A 17,986-nucleotide genomic window follows, 5' to 3' on the forward strand; every position below is an offset into this window, starting at 1 on the left:
CGTCTACACGGGATGGAGAATCTGTCGCGGCAAAGCCAGCTATGGGAGCGCCGACCGCAGCGGAAAAGTGTGCAGCCAAGCCGCTTCAAAACCTGCGGCTAAGTGCCGCGGGTTTTGAAGTAGCGCTTTCCCGGCAGAAATCTTGCGGTTTTTCGCTGCGGCCAAACCGTTATAGTTAATCTAAGGTTGCAAATCAAATTACTAGAATTAGGGCCCTCTCACATGAGCGTTTTCTGAGAGGGGAGTGTGCAATAGTAAGCAATGCATTGGGTACTGCTGCATGCTGACCAATTCCCATACGCTATCTTGGTGTGTATGAGCGCGTAATATGTGCTAAGATAGTCCCTTCCACTTTCTTTTTTGCACGTGCGTTTTGCATGCTGTGCGTGAGGCACCGTTGAACGTAATGTAAAGTTAGTTACCGTGTATTATGTGCGCAAAAAACGCGTGCGTAATACGTAGTAATTAACGATGCCCGTGTCAGAGAGCCCTTAGTCAGTCATTAATCTGTTCTTGGTTTACCTTTTCTTGCTTTTTGTCACTGTAGAGAAATAGTTTTGTTCCACGCAGCTCGGTCCAGTACTTGATTTCCTACAAACAGAAAGAATGTTTTATAATTACATTAATGAACAAAAATGACAAAAGGGTGTGTATTTGCCCCAGTATAGAATGATGAACATTGGTAGTGTGAGGGACTAGCGTTTAGGATCGGTAGCAACCTGGGCATAAGCAGTCAGAGACAGTGACACATAGGATAAAGTCTTTAGTCCAGGCTTTGCCTGGGTTTATTTCCAAGCACACAAAGCAAAATACAGGCCTTTACATCAGGCAAACATAAAGTAAATCCTGCTCGTCTGAGCACTTACTATACATGGATCATCCCTGTCTACGTACTGGTAAATAAATGGCTCCTGCACATAGCCAGCCAGGACTCTCAGACCTGCAAAGGTCTCAGCTCTCCTCCTGGCCCTGTAGGCCCAGGCTTTATAAGGCCTGGTACCAGCCCCACCTGGTACGTGGGAGTGACCATCCCACCCTTCACTTTGGTCACTCCAGGAAAAGCCGGCCCGGATTATGCGGCTTGGAGCCACCTACTTGCTACAACGTGTCAGTAACTTAGTGTTACTGACACCATACTGCCGGCTTCCTCCACCGAGCCCAGGCTGCTCGGTGGCACGTATCTGCCCAAGCGCTCCCCAACGCCTCATAGGAGAGCATCCTAGGCGACACATACCTGCCCTCCAGCACCTTGCCGGTCACCGTCTCACAGTAGTCAGATACCTACTAGACACCAAGGGGCAGATTTATATGTGCCGAATATGAAAAATATGGCGTCAAGGCCTAACCCAACGTTTATGAAGCTCCTGAGCTAGTTTGTTCTAACGCATAATAACGGGTTTGAAACAATGGATGGGTATTTAGAGTTGTAACCTACTGACTAAGTAGGCAAGTTGGCCTGAGAAAAAGACTGGTGCGCCATTTGTTCAGGATCCGGTAATAGTAAACTCAGATTGGCGTTTCATATGTCGGTCTAAGATTAGGGCGGTTTCACATCTGCATCGTAATCTCCGGTTGGAGGTTCAATGGCAGATATGGCTGAAAACACTGGAAGAAAAACTCTGCATGCAGCACTTTTTCTTCTGTCCAAAAGTCGGGCAACTTGGTTGAAAGTCAGTGGGGTCCATCTGGTGCTGTTCAGTTCTGCGCAGAGATGGAACCTGTCAGCAGCGGGGTTTTCCCTTTGCTGTTCCCTTTTCAGAGCAGGAAAACAAAATCCCCAATGCAGATGTGAAGCTACTCCCTTCCAACCTGCGGGGATGCCTTTCATTGTTCTGGCGGCTGAGGGTTTTTGGGGCTGTGGCGTCGGCGCACTGCAAGATGCCGTAGCCAGCTATGTGAACCCGCAGGGTCGCGGCTATTCTTCGTTCACACGATTTAGCACTCCGATAGCCATGAGTTTTTTGCATGCTAGTGGAGCGCTAAAATAACGTTTGTGTGAAAGAGGCCTGAGGGTGCTTTCAGACATCATTCTAAAAAATTGCTCAAACAAGCGAAAGTGAGCGATAATCGTTTGGCCTAAATGCAGCCAACGGCTGAACAACGAACGAAAAATTGATCGCTTTTTGCTTGTCGCTCATTTTATGCAGCCAAAACAAATCATTTTTGGCTCGTTCACTTAGCACTTAGCGCTTGTACTGCTCTTTTGAATGCGCCAACAATGTACCTGCCTGTCTAAACGGGCTGAACGAGAACTAATGAGCTAGCGATGATGTCACTCGGCGTCATTCGTTCAAATGAGAATCGGCTCATCTAAGAGGATCCTTAAAGAGTACCTGCAATTTTTACAAGTCTGCTTTTGTAAACCTTCACATTCTGCTACCTAAAAAAAATTTAGCTGTAAACACTCAGCTGCTGCAAGTGCTTCATTTACTCCACTGTGACGTACATGTACAGGTTGTCACTTATCGGAAAGTGGCATATGTCAGGGTTTGCGAGACCCACACAGCCTTTCATACAAAGGTGGAGCTACAACGAAATGCGTACAATGGATAAATAAACATCATACACAAAGGGCTTTTAGAATAACCTGTTCTGCGAAACTTTTTTGGCATGTAAACAAAATGTAAGCCAACTGAGAATTAGAATAATTGGTCATATTCCAAAACTAAGAAAAGGGGAAGAAACAGGTGGAGGGTTTTGGACAACCAGGACAAAAATGAATCCATGACCATGACATCCTAAAACTAAGAGGTCTCAACATTCACTTTTCATTTTGGTATTGCAGGCCAAGTTCCCCTTCACTTTAATGCCTGCAGTACCAAGCCTGGCCTCTGCAGTAAGAATGAAGCTATCTGCTTCCTGGGAAAACCAGCTGAGTGCACAAGTGCAACGGCCCGGCGCACAGTTGATCATCGGGGTCCCTGGGAACTGTATTGCTCATGTGCAGTTCAGAGTGCTGGAAGGTCCGGTCTGTCTGCTTTAGCCCTTTTCTCTGGCACTTGGGAGTAAGAGGAAGGTTGGTGCCAGTAAGTTGCAGGACCTGTGAGCTATGGGCGGAGCTAAAGAGCTTGCTAGGAAACAAACTCTATGCATGATTGTAGGTAGTTGTAGGTAGTCTGTTGTTGTGAAGCGATGCATCTAAACACAGCAGCAAATCGGCGGCTACACAGGATGAAGAGGAAGGTCCAGAGTGGCAGATAAAACATGCAGGTTTACATCTGGATAATGTTTTTAACCCTTTAAGGACCAAACACCGTAAATGTACAGCGCTTAGTCCTGTGCTTTAATACCAGACGATAGTGAAAATAGGGCGCGGGATTAAAGCTCCTGCTACTACAATATACTATGAGCAGGTCAGGTCCTTGGACAGCCGAGGACCCAGTGGAGAAGGCAGAAGTAGTTTTTAACCATTTTTGCCTTCTCCTTTACAAGCTATATAGCTCTCAATGAGCACTATGTTAGTGCAGACAGAAAGCAGAAGTGTTGCTTCTGCTATTCCACCCGGCGATCACATGACCACTAGGTGCCTCCTGTCATGGCAGAAATGACCCAGGTCAGCTCTGCTAGTAACTACCGTCACTACAGGGGAATCTTTTCCCCTATTACTGGGGCTCCTATCGATGCCCCAGCTACAGTTTAAAAATATGAAATTAAAAAAAAAAGACAATGTAAGGTCTTATATGACTTCATGGAGGACATAGATGTTTAAAAAAATTGTTACAAAAATTAGAAAAAAAAATAACAGAAAAAAATAAAAATCTATATGCAAAAAAGAAAACGACACATCTCCAACGTCAACCAAAACTGTTGCCATGTGCACCCTATAATCTGAGACTGAAACAAAATGAGGAACCCGTTCCTGTACTTTATTTTACAGTAAACATTAGCATTTTAAAAATAAACTATGATTTATTTCTTTTTTTAATCTTTTTTTTTACCCCTTATAAAGCTAAAAAAAAAAATAAAGAAAAGTCATTGAAAAATGATATAAAGTATAGACTGCAGAAAAACAAATAGTAGCGTAAAACCACCACATTGGTAAAATCCCTGAAAAGTGTCTGGTCCTTTGGGACCGAAAACCCTGGTGCTTAAAGGGGTTGTCCCGCGAAACAAAGTGGGTCTATACACTTCTGTATGGCCATATTAATGCACTTTGTAATGTACATTGTGCATTAATTATGAGCCATACAGAAGTTATTCACTTACCTGTTCCGTTGCTAGCGTCCTCGTCTCCATGGTGCCGTCTAATTTTCAGCGTCTAATCGCCCGATTAGACGCGCTTGCGCAGTCCGGTCTTCTTTCTTCTGAATGGGGCCGCTCGTGCCGGAGAGCGGCTCCTCGTAGCTCCGCCCCGTCACGTGTGCCGATTCCAGCCAATCAGGAGGCTGGAATCGGCAATGGACCGCACAGAAGACCTGCGGTCCACCGAGGGTGAAGATCCCGGCGGCCATCTTCGCAAGGAAAGTAAGAAGTCACCGGAGCGCGGGGATTCGGGTAAGTACTATCCGATTTTTTTTTTTAAACACATGCATCGGGTTTGTCTCGCGCCGAACGGGGGGGGGCTATTGAAAAAAAAAAAAAACGTTTCGGCGCGGGACAACCCCTTTAAGGGGTTAAAGGACACTGAAAAGCATATGCTGCTAGATATTTCATAGCCATACAAATGTACATGTTGAATAGGTGTTGCTGTAGTTGCAACATTGGCTAGACCCCTATGTTATTACAGACTGCTCAGAGGACCCTCATAATTATAACCAGGGGGGTCATTCCTTGCCATCATATCTAAACATGTTTTTCTAGAGTTATTCTTAACTGCAGATTATAATATGTATTGGGTTGCATTAGTTTAGCTGCAACTGCAACATGCACTGTGGGTCAAAAGGATGTGAACATTTAGCATAGAGCAAATGTAACCAGTGAGGTCAGAATGAAGAAAGTAGGTCAGATCACACGGGCAAAGTTTTCCCCTAGCTTTGTTTTTTGGACTGCAGTTCCTCGTTCCTTAGTTAGCCATGTGCCACAAAGTAAGGTATTATTACAGTGTTCTCCACAGGTCACTAGACGATATTAAAGGGTCTGAACAGGGGATTTATATGGAATAGAACAGACGGGCTACATTTACACCGTCAATCGTGGAGCACTTAAACAAAGCCTAGTATTGTTTCCGAAGCCAATGTATAAGGTGTAATGAACGCTCTACTCTCTTCTGCAAGGTGCTTGCCGCTGGAATAACCCCATTCAGAGGCATGGAGCTAATGTTCAGTCGTTGACATATCTGTCATATGTCACACAAATAGCAGCATTTTATAATGTTGTTTTTATTACAATTAATTAATGTCTGTAGGGAAACATGTTCTAAAAGTTCCACCCTACTAGGACAGGTCAGAGGACAATCATTAATAGTGCAAGTCCAATATCATAAATGTTAAAGGGGTTGTCCCGCGAAACAAAGTTGGGGTATACACTTCTGTATGGCCATATTAATGCACTTTGTAATGTACATTGTGCATTAATTATGAGCCATACAGAAGTTATTCACTTACCTGTTCCGTTGCTGGCGTCCTCGTCTCCATGGTGCCGTCTAATTTTCAGCGTCTAATCGCCCGATTAGACGCGCTTGCGCAGTCCGGTCTTCTCCGTGTTGAATGGGGCTGCTCGTGCTGGAGAGCTGCTCCTCGTAGCTCCGCCCCGTCACGTGTGCCGATTCCAGCCAATCAGGAGGCTGGAATCGGCAATGGACCGCACAGAAGACCTGCGGTCGACCGAGGGTGAAGATCCCGGCGGCCATCTTCGCAAGGTAGGTAAGAAGTCACCGGAGCGCGGGGATTCGGGTAAGTACTATCCGGTTTTTTTTTTCAACACATGCATTGGGTTTGTCTCGCGCCGAACGGGGGGGCTATTGAAAAAAAAAAAAACCCGTTTCGGCGCGGGACAACCCCTTTAAAGATAATCTGTAGGCAAGAATGAGCAATATCAAAGGGGTTGTCCAGTTGTAAACTATTAACCCTTTTGAATCCAGGGTTGGCCCTTGTCTGACATTAAGATTTCCCTACATAGCACCGATTTCGGACGAGGGCCGACACATCTTTCTAACAGTATGCATGACAGAGCTCCGATGTTGGTGCACTGTCTTGTATACTGTAGCATACATCGGTATTGTTGTATATTGTCTCCACCATAAGAATGGGTGGAGACAAGAGTCATGCCCACAACCAATGCTCCCCACTGGATTTGCTGGGCTGGAGAATGGGTGGGCATAATCTTCCCTGCCGGCTGCTGTCAATCAACCCTCCGCCACTTGTCCTTGTCCCCTTGACGGCTCCAGCACTGTAAGTCTCGTTGCCCTCGCTGCTGTCACTGATGGTTGGGCTAAAGCAAGGTCGGCGATGAGACTCACAGCGGCAGAATGACTGCGGCGGAGCACGGAAGGCTGAAGGCAGAGCAGCGGGGTGAGTGACAGCTGAGCCCAGGGAAGTCTGTAAGTGCCAGAGACCTTTTAGCACTGATGGCAGGCTGTCCTGGACAGTCTGCACGGGGTACACAGTGCGCTGGAGCTGCTATGAGGGTGGGGGGGCAGGTGGTGGAGAAAGATCAAAAATGTCAGTGGCGGACGCTCTTTCCATAGCCTTGGGGGGGAGGATGTTAGATGGGCGGCAAGCTCCTAGAAGCATCGAAAATGAATTATGCCTTGGATGGAGGTTTAGGGTTAGGGTTAGATTCAGTGTTAGGCTTACATTATTAGCTGTAAATGCTTCCATGTTAATGCAGTCCCACTCTCAAGTGGAAGCATTTACAGCTAATAATGTAAGCCTGACACTGAAACTAACCCTAACCCTCCATCCCAGCCATAAGTAAATCCCCTCGCTGCTAGGACCCTGCTCCAGCCAGCCAATCAGTCGCTGCTGGGTGTACAGTGGGTGGGTACAGCCCATCACTAGGTCTCCATCCATACTTGTGGTGGAGACAAGATACAATTGTACCGCATACATATGCAGAATAGCCTCCCACATCCCAGTACTACCCTGTATATTGTAACATACATATGCGGAACAGCCTCCAACATCAGAGCGCTGTCCTGCATAGTGTTAGAAACATGTGTCTACCTTTGTCTAACATCAGAGCTATGCAGGAAAATCTTAATGTCAGATGAGGGCCGACACTGGGTTGGAAATTGTTAATTTTTCAAAAAAGTGCTAATAAAATCATCATGACATAATTTTTATGTGTTTCTGTTGAGTAATTGCAAGGAATCCACAATGTGCTTCCCGATCCAAAATAAATAAGAGCTGAAGAGTGTGCGGGAAGGATGGGCATTGGATTGAAAAAGGTTAATGGCCTATCAGCAAGACAGGTCATCAATAGTAGATCAACTGGGTTAATCAGCTGTTCAGTGCGGCTGTGTGCTTGTGCACTGAGTCGTTTTCTGCAGGGAGCAGATAGCTCAATTCTCACTGCAATGGCTCGGCTTGGTATTTCAGGCCAGGCTCACATTGAGGCCTCCTTCACATGACCATATGGGTTTTTTACATACGCCTGTACGAACTGTATAATCGCATGTATGAAGAATTGACAAGATCGAGTCATGACCTTTATTTCCAGCCATTCACGTGTGCCGCTGCAATGTATAGGCAATAAAATACCCAGTAGTGATGAAAAGCAACGATCGATGTGAAATAGTTGGAATGACCAATAATGATCACCTGTCTTTTTTCCCCAGCGCTGTACGCAGGTAACTCCCCCCCCCCCTCTCCCTTTTTTCTAGGTTTCATGATTTGTCTAAATGAATATGATGATTGCGTTTTGGTCAAGTTTTTTACGCGGCTAAATATCTGCGTAAATACAGTCATCTGAATAAGCCCTGAAGTGAACGAGAACTTGGCCTGCAATACAAACCTTGGCACATCAGTAATCAGCTCATTATATAAGCATACCAACCCTGATTGCAAATAACTGATAGTCCGGGGTCCCAGATGGCAGACACCTGCCAATTTATTACTAATAGCATATCCTGCTGATAAGCTTTCAGTAGTTTACAACTGTGCAACTCCTTTAACCAAAATTCCCACATGGCGTATTCCTATTGGAAATCTCGCGGTTTGGCCGCAGCGAAAAAACGCGAGATTTTCGCATGAAAGGGCTGCATCAAAACCCGTGCATGCTTTTCAGTTGCAGCTGGCGCTCCCATGAAGGAGCATACATACTGCGGCTGGTGAATCCATGCCGCAAAACCAGCTTCTGCCAGCTTTGCCGCGATGGATTCACCGTTCCGTGTGGTCGAGATTTCTGAGACATCTCATCCTCATGGCCGGCCAAAGCCGGGATTAGCGGCCGCAGGTGGACTTGCCGTGGCGAAATTCCAGACGAAATTTCCACGGCAAATCTGCCCTGTGTGAACCCAGCCTTAGAAGGCATTCCAAGGATTTCTGCTGACCGATGGAATTCCGTGCTGCAGCGTATTTTTCATGCGATACGCCCATGTGAAGGAGCCCATAAGACTTACAAATAATCTGTGTCTGCTTAGATGTAGGAGGTATGTTAGTAGATTGAGGCGCAGCTCGCATCGCACAGCACACAGACACTGGCAGCATATAATGGGACTGTTTATTATAGTCTTGGCTTCCTTGTTATAATGCAAGTCCTTTCTTAGGCCTCATTCACACCGGTGATGAGCTTCTACATCGGCTGCAACGCAGTTGAAAATCGCATCAATGAAGAATAGCTGCGATCGAGTCTTAAGCTTAATTAATGTTTTCTCGTCCATTCAGGATAAATACGCTGCAGCGCGGAATTCCGTCAGTCGGCAGAAATCCTTGGAATGCTTTCTAATAACTTGAATAGCAGCTGTCTTCTTTTCCACACACTGTACATAGGTAAACTCCCTTCCACTGCCTTTTTTTTCAGTGTTTTTCATCAAAAGATAGGTCAAAACCTATCTTTTGATGCAGCGTTTAAAATCAGTGACCGAAAAAAAGTTGCAGCATGCATTATCTTGGCAGTATTACGCCATGATAGTGTATGGGGATTCTTGGCACGCAAGTACATATGTCAGTGCTTACTTGCACGAGAGAGATACGCACGCGGCGCACAGCTAATTACCCTCGTGTGAGAGAGGCTTAACGATATTTTAATTATTGCAGCATACAACCTTGGGTACACTTCGTGAAAGGCCCCTGCGTAGAGATGGTTTGTGGAGATTAACCCTGACTGTGCTTTATACAGCGCTTTAACCTAAACCCATCCAACAACTTTAGGATGAGCTGCAATGGTTATCATGAGTCGGTGCCTACAGTCCGACAGCAGAAGTGTGCAACTGATTTTAATTAGAGATGAGCGAGTATACTCGCTAAGGCACATTACTCGAGCGAGTAGTGCCTTAGCCGAGTATCTCCCCGCTCGTCTCTAAAGATTCGGGGGCCGGCGCGGGTGACAGGTGAGTTGCGGCGGGGAGCGGGCGGGAAAGAGGGAGATCTACCCTCCGTTCCTCCCCGCTCTCCCCCGCCGGCCCCTGAATCTTTAGAGACGAGCGGGGAGATATCGGCTAAGGCACTACTCGCTCGAGTAATGTGCCTTAGCGAGTATACTCGCTCATCTCTAATTTTAATGCCTTTTAAATGACATATGCAGCAAACATATATATAGATAGAAAGCTTTAGCCATGTGGTACATCTGTCAGTAAACTGTAGGTTACAGCACAATTGATGTATAATTTGAATACATTGTATTTTCCACAATGTCAAGAGATTTCCACATACAGTATTATTAACACCGGTTTATAGCCAGCAAAGATAAAATCCCCATAATCCGTCCTCATTACCATTTTTGGCATTAGCCCTATTTTTGGTCCATTCTTCCTCCTCTTGTTATGGAAGCACTGAGGCTGACACTTGGGACCGCATTAACACTATGGGCAGTGCACTGTAGTTATTGTAAATGACACTTGGGAAAATGTTCAAAACTAGAAACTGGAAGTATTTTAGGGAGTTTCCAGGACTTTCATGTTCGATCAGCTGTGCCTGGTACCGCAGCAATCTAGTCCCATGTGTGTGAATGAGACGGAGATGCCAGACCAAGCACCACCACTTCAAAAGGCTGTGCCAAGCAAACAAGGAAGGGTATGCGGTGCTCACTGGAGTCCTAACACCCATTCAACCAGTTGATTAGTGGTGGCATTAGGAGTCCCCCACCAATCTCATATTGATGTCTGGGAGTATCAATGCTTTTTTTTGGCACACGCAAATGCACATGCCATGCCTGTGGAAAAAGAACAGTACAATACGCCAATGCACATGCAAAAAAAAAAGTTTGTTCTGCAAAGACGCGACGCTCCTGCGTGCGCAAATACGCATACGCCGTGAGAAGCCGGTCTAAAGTAAAATAGTTTGAAGAGCAGGAATTAATCTGTAAATGTTCCAGCTCAGTTACATGAGTTCATTGTAAAGCAAAAAAAGGTACACCGAGATATTCTGAGTATTGCAGTGTTAGACAATAGTAGGAAACGTAAGTACTGTGTTTGCTAAAACAGAATCCCATTCGGAGAATGAGGTGAGTCGAATGGAAGATTCATATTTCTACTCAAACTTTTTAAATTCCGCAACAAAGGGGAAAATGTATTAAGCATGGCGTTTTATACGCCAATTGTAACCTCTAATGTGCCAGAGTGAGATGTGCCACATTGATAAAGGGATGCTGTCTGCGCACCAGAGAATTAAATCGGCTGTCGGTGCACCAGTTATGAGCTAACATCAATTTGTGCTATCATTTGTGGCGTAAATTAGGATAAATCTCCCCCCCTCCCTCCCAGCCTCTACTAAACCGCACCTACTTTTGAAAAATGTTGAAATCAGCAGAAAATAAAAGAAAATTTGGTATTTTTTGCATAAAAACACACAAAAATCAAAAGTTATGCAAGGAAACTGGCATAAATTGTATAAGTACCTCCCCCAGAGAGTAAATGTCTTCTTAACCCTTTCCAACCCACTGTCTGACGTCTAAAGACATTCTGATTGTAGGCTGTACAGCTTCGATGTCGGAAGACGTCCGATAGGGTATTCTTACTGTAGATTACTGGCTGCTTTGTTGTTGGGGGCTTCTCCAGCATGTCACATACCGGAGTACTGGCTCTAGCAGATGTCAGCATTGTATGATGGTAGAAAGAGAAAGCCCCCTAGGAAACCCTGAATCCAAAATTGGATTGCAAAGGGCTTAATGCTACTAAACAGACACTAAAAGTGGTTGTATTAGTTAGTAGATAATACTGTAGTGTTCAGAAAGATCATTAGAAGTGATTTATTATTATTGTCTTAACCAGCATAAAACTACACAAGAAATTGATCCCAGTAGTGATCCTTAAATATTATGTATTCCAAAGCCTTACGTACTCGATCAAAGGATCACAGATACTAGGGAGATAAGCATATAAAAGTTAAATTATAGGGGCATTCGCATCGCACACTTGCATAGAATATGCCATAAAATACAGATAGGCGCAGGTCCCACCACTGGGACCCATGCCCATCTCTACTTGTGGCCTCCATCGCCCCCGGCCCAGCTATGCAAAGTGGCCAGAGGTGGTCAGGATTACAGAAACAGCCAAGTGGGTTTCACTCCACTGTCTCCATATGTTCCATAGATGAGAGTAATGCAAACCGCATGGCATAGTGATCTCCACTGTCTCCGTAACTAGGGGGTTACAGAAACAGTGTAGCTTGCTGTGCTATGCTGCTTGTATTGCTCACTTCGACTTCTAAGGAAGTTATGAAAACAGAGTAGTCCAGCCGTGCTTGTCTGATTCTGTCCTCCTGTCCACCTCGAAAAGAGCGGTCTACCCATCGTGGTTACGTTTGACTCAGGTAGGAACACGTCTATTAAAGGGGTTTTACCGGAATAACAAATTATCCCCTATCCACAGTATAGAGGATAACTTGCTGATTGGTGGGGGTTTCATCGTTGAGATCCCTGCCGATTTCTAGAACAGGGCTCCCAAGTCCCATTTTCCTGTCACTACGGGGGCTGCATCTTCTCCAGCAGTGACATCACCGTAAATGAAGTGCTGGACAAGCATGCACGGTCAGCACTCCTTAAAGGGGTTTCCTGGGCATTTACTATTGCCGCTCAGGATCAATGGGAGCGTACCTTCCATTACACTTTCAGCTCTGACCGCAGTGAGGAGCTGGAAATGTATTGGAAGTCATCACTCCCATTGAGATCACAGCCTTCTATTGCACTTCCGGCTCTGACCACTGATGCGGACATCCAGCTTGACTGCACTGACAGTGGGCTGTCTGATCAGCTGGTTGGTGAGGAATCCTTGCCGATCAAGTATCCTGAGGATAGGTCATCAATAGTAAATACAGTGGTGCCTTGGGTTAAGAATTTAATTTGTTCCATGACGGAGCTCTTAACCCAAAACACTCATAAGTCAAATCAATTTTCCCCATTAGAATGAATGGAAAAGCCATTAATCCGTTCCGGATCGCGAAGCTCTCCCACTGATTTCAATGGGGATGGCGTTGCCCTATTGAAAACAATAGGACGCCGGCACCCACGCAGTGATTTTCGGGGAAGGGTTTTAAATATAAGCCCTTCCCTGAAATCATCCCTAGCTGTAGTAAAAAATATATATACTCACCTGTCTGCCGGGGCTCAGGAGCGTCTAGCCGCCGCTTGTTCTCTTAAAAATGCAAGGAGAACAAGCAGCGGTAGACACGCCTGGCAGCAGCGGACAGGTGAGTATATATTTTTTACTATAGCCAGGGATGATTTTTCAGGGAAGGGCTTATACTTAAAGCCCTTCCCTGAAAATCACTGCAGGGGTAGCTGTCAGCCCACTGCTTTTAATGGGGCGAATGGCAGCAGCGGCAGTCCCATTGAGAGCACGGCTTGTAACCAAAGTTTTTGCACTTAAATTAGAGCAAAAATTCACAAGAGCGCCTGCTCTCAAGTCAAAAAGCTTGTAAGCTGAGGCACTCTTAACCCAAGGTATCACTGTACCTGGAAAACCCCTTTAAGCTAGGACTATACAGAAACTTTGGCCACGACACATGTGATGCAGCCAAAGAGTGTAGTATATCCCTGCAACATCGCAAAGTAATGAAAGTGAATGCAGTCGTGTTGTGGCTCTCGATGATCACAAGAAATGCAAACATTTTTTCGATTTCTTGCGATTGTCATGTCGCAATAAAAGCAACTTGTGAACCACAACGTGACTGCATTCACTTCCATTAGTTAGCACTGTTGCTGGGCTATACTGTGATCTTTGGCTGTGTGACATGTAGCTTTAAAGCAATAAACATGCACTCTCTGCCAATTGGGGTAATGTTCACTGGCAATACTAGTGAAAGTTGGAAAAACAGTGATCCAAAATACAAAAAAATAGTATGATGCATGAAAATGTGTTGGTTAGACCTCAATAAGCAGACCGGAACTGTGTTTTCGCTGCTTGCGTTTTTTGTTCATATATCATGCGTATCACTGTGCACTTAATGCAATCCCACTGAATTCAATATGCTATTTCAGTCCGCAATATGAACATGTTTTTTTTTCTTGCGTATAAAAAATGTAGGTCTGAATACTCCAATGGGGAACCAGCACTCCGTATTACGTAAATCTAAGCATAATACAGAACCTATATACACCTATGTGAATGAGCCCTCCCTCTGCGGGAATGGCCATACTCCACACGAAGAATACCTGCCAACTTTATAATGGTGCAAAAAAGATACTTTGGGTCTATTCCCACCGCGAGTTTAAAGGGATTTTCCGAGATCTTTTTTCAATATACAAAATTCAGCTCCTTGTTCCACAAAACAAGAAATAGTCATATAGTCACATCCCCCTGCTGTGTCCCACGCCGCCGCTCCGAGCCTCTCCGGGGTTACGGTCAATGACAAAGTTCAGCGATCAAGTGCTGAACTCTGTCATTGGCTGCGGCACATGTGACGCTCTGTAGACTAGACGGAACATCAGCCTGCAAACAAACATCGGGAGTGAGGGAGAATGGAGAGGCGAGTATATGGAGAGGTGAGTATACGGAGAGGTGAGTATACGGAGAGGTGAGTATACGGAGAGGTGAGTGTACGGAGAGGTGAGTGTACGGAGAGGTGAGTGTACGGAGAGGTGAGTATACGGAGAGGTGAGTATATGGAGAGGTGAGTATATGGAGAGGTGAGTATATGGAGAGGTGAGTATATGGAGAGGCGAGTATATGGAGAGGCGAGTATACGGAGAGGCGAGTATACGGAGAGGTGAGTATACGGAGAGGTGAGTATATGGAGAGGTGAGTATATGGAGAGGTGAGTATATGGAGAGGTGAATATATGGAGAGGGGAGTATATGGAGAGGTGAGTATATGGAAGGGTGAGTATACGGAGAGGTGAGTATATGGAGAGGTGAGTATACGAAGAGGGGGGTATACGGAGAGGTGAGTATACGGAGAGGTGAGTATACGGAGAGGTGAGTATATGGAAGGGTGAGTATACGGAGAGGGGAGTATATGGAGAGGTGAGTATATGGAAGGGTGAGTATACGGAGAGGTGAGTGTACGGAGAGGTGAGTATACGGAGAGGTGAGTATATGGAGAGGTGAGTATATGGAAGGGTGAGTATACGGAGAGGGGAGTATATGGAGAGGTGAGTATATGGAAGGGTGAGTATACGGAGAGGGGAGTATACGGAGAGGTGAGTATACGGAGAGGGGAGTATATGGAGAGGTGAGTATATGGAGAGGTGAGTATACGGAGAGGGGAGTATATGGAGAGGTGAGTATATGGAGAGGGGAGTATATGACTATTTCTTATTTTAAAGAAGGAGGAGCTGGATTTTATATTAAAAAAAAGTCTCTAGCCTCGTGCGTTACGAGGAGATGAGAACGGATGAGGAGATGGATATTGCAGGGTTCTACGCTTTATGTCAGCCTTGGTTAGACTTCAGGTCCCCCCCTAAACTTGGGGAGTGGTTGTCTTCAGAGTCTGCCACAGCTTAGGATCCACACCTTCTCCATCTCACTATGGGGGTCTATGTGCCGCTCTGGCCTCTTTCCCGACTTTTCACATTTCCTCTAAACTCAACCCTATGAGGGGCGGATTCACTATTTTTATCCTGGTGACCCACCTCTTCCTTTTGTCTCCCCCTTCCCCCTTCTTCCCCTCCCTTATCCCAAGTTTTACGGGTTCCTTCATCGGATTAGATGTAACCCTGTTTAAGTATTTAATTTTTAGAAAATAACTGGTGGAGGAAATGCTCTGGAATGCTCAGGAAGGTTGTTCAGCTGTAATTATACCGGTATTCTGATATTGTTAGTTTTGGTTCAGAAGTTTTCTTGTTGCATAACCATGTACCAATGTTATCATTGTCTTGGTTCCTCTGTCTCAATGAAAGCTTCTCGAACAAAGAAAAAAAAAAAGATTTCAGAAAGCCCTTTTAATGTCCCAATTTGCAACTGACAGATCTTGGACCCATTAAAGTGAATGTACTCATTAACATGTGATCTTTTTTCCAACAGCCCGTGTCAAGAAAATTATAGCATGTTCTATGTTGGTGTGTTGTCAGGTACCAAAATCACCCATTAAGGTCAATGGGTGCATGACAAAAGTGTAATGGACTCACACGACATATGTAGGCACTCCGTTTTTTTTTCATGTACCCATGGAGACCAAGCAGACCATAGGCTCCAAGCAAGTTATCCTCTATCCACAGGATACGGGTAACTTGATGATTGGTGGAGGGGGGTCCAACTGCCGGGAACCCACTGATCCTGAGAAAAGGGGGTCCAGTGCATCCAGGAATGCGAAGGGAGTCCCAGATGCTGCTGGCACACAAGCTCATATAGCCTACTATTAGGTTGGTTTCACATCTGCGTTGGAACCTCAGATCCAGCTCAGCAGGGTGGAAACCGAACGGACCTCCATTATAGTCGATGGGTCCACCCAGCACTGTTTGGTTCCATCCAGGGATGGAGCCGTTCAGCCGTGGGAATTCCCCTTTTCTATTTCCCGAATGGAGGAGGAAAGCGGAACCCCGAGCCCTAATGTGACACCACCATTTCATATCTGATGGTGATTAGACTTCAGTTGTCTTAGCTTTGGCGGCACTTGTATATTTCCGGTACAGTACATCGCTGACTGTTTAGAGCAAGGTATAATGTGAAATGTTTAAGCTAATGATTACTTGTTATGTTTGGTTTTTTTTTGCCTTCCTTGTGCTAAAATGGTTTAAAAGTAAAAGTGTTCTAAGTAAAGGCATGTCGTCCACTGCTGCTGCTAACCTCATAAAACAACTTCTTTTATAATTCCAGGCTAAAGTCCATCTGCTGTAATATAACAGTCAGTAAGTGAATAATTTATGACAGGCAGCAGTCATAGAGATTCCATTCATAGACATGCAAATAGGTGTTTTATGCACCTCGATTATGGGATTCATAAAATCTTAAAAGGGATTTTCTCATCTCTTAAAGTGATGGCATATTTCTTAAATACGGCAGCACTTTCTGATTGGTGGTTTTCAGAGTGCTAGGGTCCCCACGATCCTGAGAATGAAGGGGCTGGAGCAGTTTTAGTTTTTCATACATATATCTAACCCCTTTTGCACAGCACGATTATCGTGTAAATCGCCCGTTAGATCAAGCGGTTTGCAGTTAATTGTGCCAACGCATGCAGTGGAAGAATGATCAGCTGATCGTTCTTTCATGCAGACCTAAAGATCGCTGTTGGTCTGCCGCTGCATCATTCCGTGTAAGCAGGTCGTCGTTCATCTATGAACGACAGCGTGCTTACTGTGAATGGAGGCGAGTGGGACGGAATGATCCTCACTCCGCTCCGCCTGTGTTCACTGATCGATGATCGCTCCTATGTAAAAGCACTGCGCTAATTGATGTATAACGCTCCTATTGTTTTAAATGGGAGCCGCTCATACAGCCGCTTGATCGCAGTGGAGGCCCTAACGAGATAGGAAGACCCCTTTAACTTCTTGTTCATTTATTAAAATACATTCCCCAACAATAGATATAAAGATGTATCTGTCTACGTAGATACATTTGTTGCTGAATACAAAGAAGTAGTGATGCATGCTTGTATAGGGAATGATTAGGCATAAATCCCGTATACTGTGCACACTAATAGACAAACTAAATATCCTTACCTTACTTCTACTTCGTTTGATCCACAGAAAACCCTCGTAGTATAAAGGCAATGAAGTTAGCTTAGACCGTTGCTGGTAAATTCTCCTGGGTGCTGGATCAGCAGTTGCCATGTTCATAGTTTTCTTATTCCAAGTACCAGCAGTTCTTTTTTTTACTGTTACGGAGTAGAAGAAAGTACAATAAACTGTGTAGAAGGAAGTAGAGGCATAGAAAAGTGCAGATTGTTTGTGCTGTAGGCTCACCCAGCCCCTTTTTGCGGGGAGGGGAAAGCAGGTAAGATTAGAGGACATGTCTATGACCAAATTCCAACACACCTGACATTTGTAGTGTATTGCCCCAGAAGTGGAATATCTCTATTATAAAGCAGAAACTGTAGCAAATGATGTCATGAAGTAAAATGCCATATTATTACAGTGTATTATGGATATATAAAGTTTACTATACTACATCACTCACAAGAAAAAAAATCAGTAAGCATAGATTATGTGCTTAAAGAGTTGTCATTAGAGATGAGCGAGCGTACTCGGAAAAGCACTACTCGCTCGAGTAATTTGCTTTATCCGAGTATCGCTGTGCTCGTCCCTGAAGATTCGGGTGCCGCTGCGGCTGACAGGTGAGTCGCAGCGGGGAGCAGGGGAGAGCGGGCGGGAGAGAGGGAGAGAAAGATCTCCCCTCCGTTCCTCCCCGCTCTCCCCTGCAGCTCCCCGCTCCGTGCTGGCACCCGAATCTTCAGGGACGAGCACAGCGATACTCGGATAAAGCAAATTACTCGAGCGAGTAGTGCTTTTCCGAGTACGCTTGCTCATCTCTAGTTTAAGGGGTTAACAGCGGCATTCTCACCATTCTCCGCTGG

General features: G+C 45.2%; 1 protein-coding gene across 2 annotated transcripts in view; it reads right to left on the reverse strand.

Moving 5' to 3' along the window:
* The window catches only part of STAP1 (signal transducing adaptor family member 1), a 63,639-nt gene extending 46,283 nt beyond the window's left edge, over positions 1 to 17,356 (reverse strand). Inside the window, exons 1-2 of one of the 2 annotated variants that reach the window (XM_066574290.1) lie at positions 17,133 to 17,356; positions 523 to 591 (exon numbers count right to left, since the gene is read on the reverse strand). In XM_066574290.1, coding sequence (XP_066430387.1) covers positions 523 to 591; positions 17,133 to 17,249 — 186 coding nt within the window. In that variant the 5' untranslated portion in view covers positions 17,250 to 17,356. The remainder of the gene's footprint in view (positions 1 to 522; positions 592 to 17,132) is intronic. The other variant, XM_066574289.1, reaches the window with a different exon arrangement.
* Positions 17,357 to 17,986: the final 630 nt, after the last annotated feature.

This window comes from Eleutherodactylus coqui, chromosome 7 (genome assembly GCF_035609145.1).
Source record: "Eleutherodactylus coqui strain aEleCoq1 chromosome 7, aEleCoq1.hap1, whole genome shotgun sequence".
Taxonomy (NCBI): Eukaryota; Metazoa; Chordata; class Amphibia; order Anura; family Eleutherodactylidae; genus Eleutherodactylus; species Eleutherodactylus coqui.